The sequence below is a fragment of the Coffea arabica genome, chromosome 4e (genome assembly GCF_036785885.1).
Source record: "Coffea arabica cultivar ET-39 chromosome 4e, Coffea Arabica ET-39 HiFi, whole genome shotgun sequence".
Taxonomy (NCBI): Eukaryota; Viridiplantae; Streptophyta; class Magnoliopsida; order Gentianales; family Rubiaceae; genus Coffea; species Coffea arabica.
In genome coordinates, this window is record NC_092317.1 from 11,926,504 (window position 1) to 11,937,936 (window position 11,433).

Below are 11,433 nucleotides of genomic sequence, written 5' to 3' on the forward strand. Positions count from 1 at the left end.
TTCTTTTATCTTGAGATATAGAAAAAAATGGTTCAAAAGTGGTAATAGCTAGAGCTATAAACGAATCGAGTCGAACCGAGTATCTCTTGTGAACTCTATTCATTGAGCTACCCAAGCAATACTCATGTTTGTTGGATAATATTCGAGCTCCAAATCTGTCCTCGTGTTCAATTTGTTAAGCAAAATCTAAGTTCAAACTCGAACTCAACTCCTTTAATATAAACGAGCCGTTTGTGAACAATTAAACCTAGAATTAGGAAGTAAGAATACAATATTAACTACTCCCTCCGTCCCATTGTTAATGTCATATTTCCACTTTTTGCTTGTCCCAAAATTTGAGTCACTTTGAAAAAGTCAAATCACTTTTACAATTATTTTCCAGTTATACCCTTCTATTGGCAAGTCAATATTGCACTAACCAATTCTGATGGACCCAGCCACAACACATCATCGGAAGTTATACCCTTCTGGTTGTCTTTGCCTTTTAGTCAAAGTGACTTAATGGCAAGTGGTCCCACCAATTTGTTGTTTCACTCCACAAACAGCAAAGGATACGCTTGAAAGAGTCAGATAAGCCTGCCCCGTAATGTTACTGTACATAAAAAGTGCGTTTCCCAAAAAACATCCCAAATTTTGGGACGGAGGGAGTATAAATTTTATGAAATGACAATTAGTTCCATGTTGGCGAACGATTGTTTAAATTCACAAACGAACTTGTGTTCTTTTTATTACTTATCAAGCCAAAATATTTGTTCCAACTCGGCTCAAAAAATTTTGAACAAGTCGTTATTGAACACGAATGAGCCTAGACGAGTCGAGCTAACGAACAGCTCGGTTCGTTTAACAACTCTAGTCAAGACATTATCGGCATATATTTATACAGAAGAAAAATTCTCCTAGATGCATTGAAAATGTACTTGTACCTTCATTATGAAGGTAACTTTGCCACGTCTATCGAACAATGAAAAGGTTATTGTGAAATAATAAGTATACGCTTAATCAATTTCATCCACAGGTATACAGGTTTACCTACTCATGCTATAATTTTTTTTTTTTTTTGAAAATATACTTAGGCGAACAACAATTGTCGAGTATTATGCGGCGCAATTTGATTGCTTCCTGTGTCTTCGGTCTTCTGTTTCTCTCGTATATTACCTTTAGCTTCTCTGAATTCTGCATTATCTTGCCTCTGGCTGCCTTCCATAACTGGGAGAAAATTTTAGTAATCGATAAACAAAGAACCAGAAGAAGACAGTTGTCAAGTCCATAAGTTGGAAGCTCATTGCAGTCCCCAAATAAAACTGCCAACTTAAGGTGATACCAAAAGATAGGGCTCTTTAAACATCAAAGTTGACTTGATTCATGATTCTTCATTTCCTGTAATTATAAGAAAAGCGGATAAGATAATTATTCTGAAACTAAACTTTTTAATAAAAATTCACCAGGAAATACGAAAGAATAATTACCATCGACACGATTTTGCAGTGAGCTGTGTTGTGCCTTGTTTGTCATCCTTTTTGCTGCCACAGCTGCGATTTTGTTGTCCAGAAAACAGTCATGAAGAGGAACTTATTGAGAATTAATTAAAGATAATTAGAAAAGATGCACCAATAGCACATAGATATAACATTTCAGAAACCCATTAGCAGGACTATCCAGCACATTCAATCATACAACACAAGACTTCCAACCATCAAAAGAAACAGCCAACACTTCAAGAAACGATAGAAACATCTTAATCACATTCAAAATCCAAGACACAATGAACAGAATTTCCTATTGGAGACAGACAGAACATATAGATGAAGAAAATCTTAGAAGAGCCTCTATCTACCCGAACAACTTAAAAAAAAAAAGGGAAGAGGTTCAAGAATCAAATGGAAATTCCAGTTATGCATATTGTCCGCCATAAGGACCAACTGCCCAAACCAAGTATGCTCTAGTACTAAGCAGGATGGTTTCAAGAGGAAGTTCCATTTTGATCTTCATATAAAGATTCAAACAACACAATCAGTTAATTAACTCAGATCAAGAAAAAGAGGTAAAATAAAGAGATATCGCCAAAGTTTAACTTTAAGAAAATGTTAAATCTTTTGTTCTCATATATCATGACTGGATCCTAAAAGTTTCCCTCATTCCGATTCTTTGACCTCCATTGTAGCAGTTATGCAAATCTGACCTTTAAATTTCCGCTTCTTCTTTGCTCTCCTCCTCTTCCTCTCTGCTTGTGTTAGCTCTGAATCTTCTTTAATATCTCCTTTTCCAGTAAAAACTTCCTCAGGAGCCAGCATGGCTGCATCAGAGACCGCCAGCGGTGCAATCTACAATTACAAAAGTAAATAACTCAATTTCACCCCAAGTTATAAAACTATGAACTGCGGATGATAAACTTTTTTAAGACAGCAAAACATACCTCTTCCATAGCCAGTGCAGGGACATTGGCTTGTATAGACATATCTTCTATGACCTACCCCCATCAAAGTCAAATGTAAGTAGCATAAAAAGGTTTCTATGCTATACGATGTATTATAGCAGAAACCATACCGGTTTCGGAGTGAAGTGAAAATGTGATAGAGCATCCAACTTTAAGCACAGTTCTTTGAACAGCATACCTGCCTGAATATGCACAAAAAGAAAGAGGAAATAGAGATCACAAAGAAGTTGAACACCAAATATTATTTATATCTTTGAACCTTTTCCGATTTCTATGCAAGGAAAGTACAGTGTTCCTTCATGCAACAGAATTGAAGGTGTGCAGCTCTATACCTGCTGTATAATTGGTGCCTTTTACTAGAACTCAAGCATCAGATTATAAAGAGTGAAGTTGAATCCTACATTTAACTTAATAACTGTACTAATAAACAAAGAAAGATTTCCCTAAAAGTCAAAAAATATTGTTCAAAGAACTGGGAAAAAAAATTACTTGTAATAATCATTATACTCAATACATTCTATCTAAATATGCATTAACAAAGAAATTGGCAGAAAAGCTGAATAGAGACTGATGTGTTGATTTTATGAAGCAGAGGTAAAGGGCAAGGAAGTACTTCTTTCTTTTGTTGATCTGAGATTGAAAGGGCTGTTGAAACCAGGCCAGACTTTTGGACATATTCTTCCTGCATTGATAGGAAAACGACGATGTTATCATGTTAGCATAGAAGAATAATCCAGATTGAGAGAAAAGTATATACACATGCATGTAAAGGTAAATGTTGCATCAACAGTAGCCAATAGATTTCTATAAGATAGGTAACAACAATTTCAGCTATACTAACCTCATAAATTTCAGCAAGGCCTTTTTTGCTTTTATTCTCATCCTGCAGATTATTGGGGGAAAAAAAACACAGATATCTTATGTTAATCTAACTTACTAAGGATGATATCATTGAATATCCACCTTACAGGAAGAAGAAAACTCGCACGAAATACAATTACCAATTCTTTTACTTCTCTTGGAGCTCTGGATGGTAAAGTAGGAGGTTTCTGAACATCATCAAAGCGCCCCTAAGGGAAAAAATATAGAAGAGGAGGAAGAAGAAGAAGAAGAAGAAAGTGAACATCAGCACTTCAACGGAGATAAAACAACATCATCAATTCCTTGAAGCAATATGTTTTAGAAGTAAAAGAATGATACAGGAACTGAGACACATACAGACACAAATCAGATGGTACAAATATGCAAACAGACAATTAATATATCCTTTGCCCCTGTGGTAGTTACTAACACAAGCCAATAGTAGACATACATGTTCTCCATCCTTTTTTGTCATTCAATCACATACTTTATCAATGATTGTCCAGTTCAATTTTCATATACTAACCCAAAGACATTAGCTGCTGTCCTGTCATGGCACATTGTATTAAAGATTTACATAAAACTAGGAGTCCAGAAACTTCAAACCATGCACACCCAGGGGAAACAGATTTAAAGGCATTAAGAAAAAAAGGGCATAAGCATAAGGAGAACACTCACTTCTGAGGTTCATTTTCATTTCTAAGAAAACCAACTGCTACAACAAAATCATTGTAATCAATCCATCTACGAAGAAGCAAGCACGTACACTATTTTAAATTGTAATAAACAAATATCGCAACTGTCAGAAGAGAAATTCACCTCAAGGATCCTCTTCTGAATCAATTCTTCCAGGGATGCAGTAACCTCTTCAGTAATAACTGGGGCAGGTCTCACATTGTGCTCGAAATCAAGATCAACTTCTAATGCACTGTTTTTTGGTCTTTTAGCAGCAGTTACCTGTGATCATAGACTATATGGCTCAGGACTTATCAGGCATATAATGCATCACTAGATCTACATTGCTTGATGGAAGATAATTATGCTGAGAAACTAAGAACAATACCTCCCCTTGCATAGTCCAGGTCTTTGGTTCTAAGTTCGCTTTCTCCATCTGCTCTATTGTAGAACGGAGTTTTTCAAGCTCTTTCTCATGAGTGGAAAGCTTCTGTTTCTTCTGTAACTAAAGAGGAAAACAAATTCCTTGAATAATCAATAATTACAACAGCAAGGACATATGGATTGTTGACAGGAGGCAACAATGTGCACGTGACTAAGATACAGATAATGAATCCATTCTTATTTTTCTTTCCAGCTTTTTTTCCTCAGTAAGAGAAGAAACAATTGTTTACCTGATTCTTCTCATCATCACTTGATTCTTCACTCAATTCCCCGTCCATGTCCAAGTTATCAGATCCATGAAGAAGCTTAGATTTTCTCTTCTGACCCATTTTCCCTTTACCACCAAAGAAGTCTTCATATCTATGAGTTGCAAGTACAGAAATGAGAGCTGTTCAAAGTTTTTAAATTAAACACAAACAAAGAGAAACCAAAATGTATACTAAGAAAAACTGAAGAAATGCACAAAAAGGAAAAATACAGCCTCAAGGTATAACAATCGATAAAAAAGTACAGTGATAATGCATAAGGTACCCTCTGAAGCTCAATGAACAAGAGACCAAAGCAATAAGCAGCGACATATATCATGACTTAATAGATTATGACACTAGTACGTTGCAATCACCAATTAGCTATTCAAATGTAGAAACAAGCAAAAAGAGAAGAGGGGAAAATAAAGGAAAAAAGGCATGCATCTGTAAGAACTTGAATACAAGGCATAGACCTTCTACCACCATGCTCTTTAACATCCATTAAAGATAAATATAGCAGCTCCTTTTTAACAAACTTAGAATCTGCAGTATCTTGAGGAAAAAGGGGACTTTAAGCATAATCAGTTCACTAACAAGAAAGACAGGTTTTCAAATTGCTCATATCTTTTAAGGAAGACGTGAATTTGAACTAATATCAGAACATCCAATTCCAGGTTTAAAGTCCTTAAAGCTTCCACTGATGGCTATGCACTTTACAATTAGCCTGAAATTGACTCATCACAGTTCCTAATGTCCTACCTGAGCTTGGTCAAGCAAATTGAAAAACAAGCCATAGCTAAATGAAATTGTGATCACAGGCTAAGATCAGAAAGTTACTTGGTGATGTGATAATATGGTTGAGGAAGAAAACTAGAGGAAATGCCAAAAGTTTAAATTCTCCAAAGTAGAGGGCTCATCTGTAGCCAGCACACAACTGGATAAGATTGTGCACATGAGAAAGAGAGAGACAGAAAGAGAAAGAGACAGAGACAGGGACAAAGGTGCAAGTAGGCAAGGCAAAAGAAGAACAAAAGGCATTCAAAAAGAAGAAATCTGTAACGTCTAAAATAAGTGCTTCTGTTGGAGGCCAAACATGAAGCCTGGGGACAAAAATTGATGTCAAATGAATGATCAGTCTCTTTCATACTGTATGGCTTCTGCAGGTTTCTAGTCATTGATTAGTCAGCATTCATGAAAAGCATCTACCTTCCAACTCTTATTTAATCATTTGCATACATCATGTCCACAAAGCAAGCAATCTCAGTTGCAGATTTTCCCCCCTGCCACGCATGAGCTTTTACCTAATGATGCATTAAAGATGCTATTGTAACCAGAAGGCCCCTCATGATACCTATAAGCTGAAACAAGAACCGATTTGCAATAAGTTATGACATTTAATGCTCATCGGTGGATATGCATGAAGTTTTAGTTATAAACTATATACACATTAATCCTTGATTAACAATATTAGAGAAAATTTTCTTCCTCATACTGTCGGGAACACAGAGCAGCTCTCATTGGTTAACTGATTAGCCGACACCCATTTTTACATGAGTATGGCATCTTACGTTAAGAATCCATAATACTGTAAAAATGTATCTAAAGTACTTAGCTCCAATGATCATTCACTACAATGCAATTACAAAGCCTGGATTTTTCTGCAATTTCTTTCAGCAGTGTGGCAGACAGTACATATCTTATGTAACAGTTCTCATGTTTAATGAGTAAGAGGAACTTCTCTCACAATCATCCACTAGATCTTGTATCAAGATAAGCAGGAAGCTGAACGGTTTTTAAAAAAAAAATAAACAAGAGATGGACATGCCAGAATGGAAATTTTGAAAGCTTAGAATAAGATGAGATGGGAAATGTTACTTACCCAAAAATCAAAAAGGAAATAAAAAAAAAATCTACACTTATAAGTAAAAGCTAAGTTTTCTTCTGAAAATGTGGTTTCCTTCTGACATTTCTCTCAACTAAGAAGGGTACAACCGTACAATCAGGTTATCTGTTGGGTTCTTTTTGCTTGTTGTGGAGGAATGGGCACCATCTACATGCAGATGACCCCAAATACAAGACAGCCTTGCCCTCCACAACGATTCCAATACCAAGCCAAAGAGCTGAACAAATACAAATACATAAAACCTAACATGAAAGGTATCTTCTATTTTAATTTGCTTTATCTTATTAGCTAAGCGTTAGCTGCAGATACAGAAGTTCTGATTGAGATGCACAAAGATGCATCAGTTAACCATCACATAAGGGGCTAATGGTGAGCAGTCAAATACCCTAAAACTGGATTGCCTCCAGCTTTCTAAAACCCATGTGGAGGCAGATTGATGTTATTACTGCACCTTGCAGAAACAATTTTTAATGAACACAAAACTTGACCCCTTGTCCAGAAACAATAACTTAACATCCATGTGGTCTGTAAATCCAGCAAACCTTGAAGATTTACCTATAAAAAACTGATATCTTCTCTACCACTTCATTCAAACCACTTTTTTTCCTTTTTTTTTTTTCAACACGCTGTTATTCAAGAACTTAAATCTACAAAATTTAAAGCGATTACTAGCTCTCCTCACCCTACAGGCACAACAAAACTACATATTTACAACTAGAAACAGAAAGAATTAAAACCAAAAAATAGGTATAAAACCTGGCGTTTTCCAACTCCTCTCCACTCTCATCATCTTCTCCAACATCAACCCCCATTACTCCTAGCTACAAAAATAAACGAGTGTTAAAAAAAAAAAGTTAGAGCAGTTGAAAGCAAATAACATAAAAAATGAAACACCCCAAAAACTACCCTAAAGATGAAAACTTTCCCCAAATTATGCTACAACTTCTCAAAAGTTCACTCACCTCGTCATCCTCCTCTTCTTCATCCTCATCGTCATCCTCACCCTCATCATCTCCCTCCTTGTCGTTGTCATCCTCCTGATCCCTCTTCCCCTGCTTCTTCTCCTTCTTCAACCCGTATTCCCTTGCCTCGTCCTCCTCCAAATACTCCTCCAACTCCTTTATCTTCAAAAACTTATCCTCAACTCCTCCCCCTCCTCCATCTTCTTCCTTCCCCTCGTGCGCATTGCCCTCTTCTTCCTCTTCCTCCTCCTCCTCCTCCTCCTCCTTCTCATCATCATCATCATCATCATCCCCCTCCATCTCCTCATCCTCAAACTCATCAAAACCCTCCTCATTTTCCATCTTTTCGTCACCATTACTGATAGTACCAACGTCATTACCATCATTTTTCTTATCTTTTTCACCTAAATTAAACAAATTCCTGATTTCTTCAGGATTCTTCTCAAACTTTTTAACTTGGCGGCGGAGGGAGGATATCAACGGCTGTGTTTGTAGGTCAATTTGCTGCCAAATTTGCTCAGCGTCGAACCCATTTACTAAAAGGTGCGAAAACGGGGATTTTGGGGTGTAGGGTTTAAGAGAAGAAAACAAGTATTCTGAAGCTAAACGAGCAGCTTTAGATAGGTCTTCTGATGGAGAGAGATATAATGGTGGATCGGTAGATTTTAGCTTCCGGAGGGCTTCTATGCCCGCCGCGGTTTCTGGGCCGTCTCCGGCGGTGACGGCGGCGGTTGGCATGGCTGAGTCCGGTGGTTATTGGTTGTGGGGTTTTGTGCACTAGGGGTTTTATAGCTAGTTTGTGAGTTTAGGACAGAAAGGAAAGGATGAGAAACCGCCTAAATTTGAGAGAAAAGAAAAGAAAAGAAGAAGAGAAGAAAAGTGATTTGTTTGGGAGCTTTGAAAATAAATGGAACTATTTTGGGTATATAAATTCATGTAATGACTTTTTAAGGGTAAGATAGGTATTTAAAAAGTATCGGTAGGCTTTTAACAGTTTCTTTTGTTTGGCTCAAATTTTCTTTTGTTTTCCTCCCAAATTTGGTCGAAAATTTTTTTTAGGGATAATTTCATATACCTCCCTGAGGTTTCTGACAGTCTCAATCACCTCCCCTAAAGTTTGTAAATTCTCAGCTACCTCCCCTGTCAGATTATTGGGCCCCAATTGTGACATCATGGATGATGAATTGACAGAAATATCCTCAGTAATTATAATATATTCTGAAAAGTGCAATGAAATAATTAGTGAAATGAGTAATACATAGGATTAACTAACTTAACTGGAATTTGGATACAAAATGAATTCCTAATTTCGATTTAGAGAAAAGGCAATATCTTGGCCATTTACAATCTAGTTATCAGATGCGATCCAAATTTCCTCTCTATTCTTAGCAAGATTCATGATGTTTCATTGCCATTAGTATTATTTTTGCATAGTTCAGGGTTATATCAGCTTATACATTTTCATCCCCACCTTCTGGTTTATGGTGGAATCTGGAGAATATGAACAACACTGCATTTTTCCTCTTTGTAAGCTGAATTATCATCCTTCCAGAAATTCAAAGTTCATGGTTCGTTCTTTAGTTAATTCAAGTACAGACAGTTGCTCTTTTTCAGCGTTCTTTCATCTCTCCCTGTGTGAATAGGCAAGTGCCTTAACCCAATCAAAGAGAACTGAAAGCAAAAGTATCTTCCATGCTGCTAAATCTAAACACTAATAACTACAGTACTTAAATTCTATACATAATGGCTGCAACTTGTTAGAAAGCTGTGATCTGATGGCAGTATAAATGCCAAAGCTGACAACACGATATCTATGGGCTATTAACATTAAACGATATTAACCTCCTAAAGCACGTTTGATCGCTGCTCTTTGCTCAGTTGTCATTTTTGTTGGAAACTTAACTTCAAAATTGATCTTCAAATCACCTCTATTATGGGGCTCCTTTGCAATAGGCATTCCCGCTTTATCAACCACAAGTTCATAACTAGGACTGATAATGTCATTCACTGGGATTGACAATTCGCGTCCATCCAGCATTGTGATGTTTACTGTTATCCCTCCTAATGCCTCAGCTAGCGTCACTGTATATTTCATGATGAGATCATTACCATCTCTCCTGTATATGTTATGAGGCTTCTCTTCAATCAGAAATACAAGATCTGCAGGAAGCTCGTTGAACTACTCATTCCCTTTATCAGGAAATGTTATCTTTGTTTCCTTCTTCCATCCCGGCTTTACTTCAATGGATAGAATCTCGTCTCTGTTGACATCCTCCTAAAGGAATTTTAGTCACAAGGGTAGTCAGTGAAGAAAATAAAACAATCTTAGATTACCTAATCATACATTCACTGTAATATTTCAAACATAGATGAAAAACTCATTCGCAACCAAACAACAAAAGATGATACATTCTGTTTAAGAGATGCAGCTTAATGTTGCCAATTGAAAAGGACCGCATCTGATAACTAGATTGTAAATGGCTAAGAATCAGTTTCATAACTTAACTGGGATTAACTTGAAGTTTAGGCAATATCTGTTTCTTATTGAAAATGAAGTTGGAGAATTCCATGATGAATCTACCAGGCTTGAAGAAGCCATGTGCATCTGTTTGTAGCTAGTTCAGCTTATACTTCTTTGTTTACTTTTGTTTTACCTCAGCCACAACCCAACAATATGCATTGTTATCTGTTACAACTCCACTTTGCAATTAAATAGAGAAGCAGGCAAGATTACTGATTCTTTTGACCGTTAAATTGTACTGGACAAAGGGCCGTTGGCATGAAGCAGAAGACAAATTGTAATAGCATCCTTGCCTTTTTCCATCAGTTTCACATACACCCTCTGAAATTTCATACTTGTTAGAAGCCTTTGTACTATTCAACATAAACATCCTCACTAATGACAATCTTGAGGGCAGAGGTGAAATTTTTTTATTTTCTCTCTGCTGATACATATTTTATATTGATTGTCCACCTCAAATGGGTTGAATTTGACATCATCTACTTAGTTTTAGGGTAGGTAGCTGAGAATTTACAAACTTCAGGGGAGGTGATTGAGACTGTCAGTTGAGGAGGTTTCTGAAATTATCCCTTTTTTTAAAACTGTAGTAGATATTTTATCCTTCTAAATTTGTTTATTTTCTTTCTTTCCTATCCTATGAAAATCTCTCAAAAATATTTGACAAGTTAACTTTTTCTTCTTTTCATATCAACTTGTCCTTCCTTTCTTATCTTTTCTGTTCAAATTTTTTCATCTGAACTAGTTAGGGTTTAAAGGTTTTAAATAAAAGTAGATAGCGAATATTAAGAATAATAGTCAGTAAAATATTCAAAAAATGTATAAAATGAAAAAAGATTAAATACTTGTAAATTGCATATAATTTTACATTTTTTTAAATATAAATATCTAATTAATAAGTTTACAAGAAAAAAAGGACTAGTTTGGATATAATTTGGAAAATTTTAATATCATAGACACTCTAAATATTGTCAATGGCACATAACTATTTTTTTGAATGTAATTTTGTAAAAATTGCAAAAGAAATAGAGTTTTATAAATAATAATTGTAGTCTTTTGAAAAAGATTATTTTGACATAATAATTGCAATCTTTTGAAAATTTTATTTTGTATAATGCATTATTGTAATGTTTATTAAATTGTTTATATGAGATGAAAATATAATTAAAAATAAAAAATTGTTGAAAACTTATACAAGGAGTGATAATCACTTTCCCATTTTTATCATTTCGTATTTTACTTTATTATCATTCTACTTTTGTTAACTAGTTGTTTACAATTTTCTAACAATTTGTTGGATATTTATCAAATAAGAAATTTATTAATTTCTAATTTTCAACTTAATTTTACTTTTTAAAAAATTAGTGCTTATATCCTGTTACAAATAC

The 11,433-nt window shown here is 35.5% G+C and overlaps 1 protein-coding gene across 1 annotated transcript; it reads right to left on the reverse strand.

Moving 5' to 3' along the window:
* Positions 1 to 848: 848 nt before the first annotated feature.
* LOC113741174 (M phase phosphoprotein 10) lies at positions 849 to 8,415 on the reverse strand. Its single transcript, XM_027268654.2, has 13 exons — positions 7,528 to 8,415; positions 7,322 to 7,386; positions 4,645 to 4,774; positions 4,359 to 4,475; positions 4,115 to 4,252; positions 3,436 to 3,504; positions 3,276 to 3,317; positions 3,048 to 3,116; positions 2,545 to 2,616; positions 2,414 to 2,467; positions 2,180 to 2,321; positions 1,467 to 1,529; positions 849 to 1,377 (listed from the first exon to the last, which is right to left on the reverse strand). Exons 1-13 carry the CDS (start codon positions 8,263 to 8,265, stop codon positions 1,361 to 1,363), a joined length of 1,716 nt encoding a protein of 571 aa, XP_027124455.1. The 5' UTR covers positions 8,266 to 8,415; the 3' UTR covers positions 849 to 1,360.
* Positions 8,416 to 11,433: the final 3,018 nt, after the last annotated feature.

Coding starts and splice junctions, on each gene's coding strand:
- LOC113741174 (XM_027268654.2), bottom strand. CDS start 8,265: ATGCCAACCGCCGCCGTCACCGCCGGAGACGGCCCAGAAACCGCGGCG. Junction 3,117..3,275: donor GCCTTGCTGAAATTTATGAG/GTTAGTATAGCT, acceptor CTATCAATGCAG/GAAGAATATGTCCAAAAGTC. Junction 1,530..2,179: donor GAAGAAGCGGAAATTTAAAG/GTCAGATTTGCA, acceptor ACAAAATCGCAG/CTGTGGCAGCAAAAAGGATG.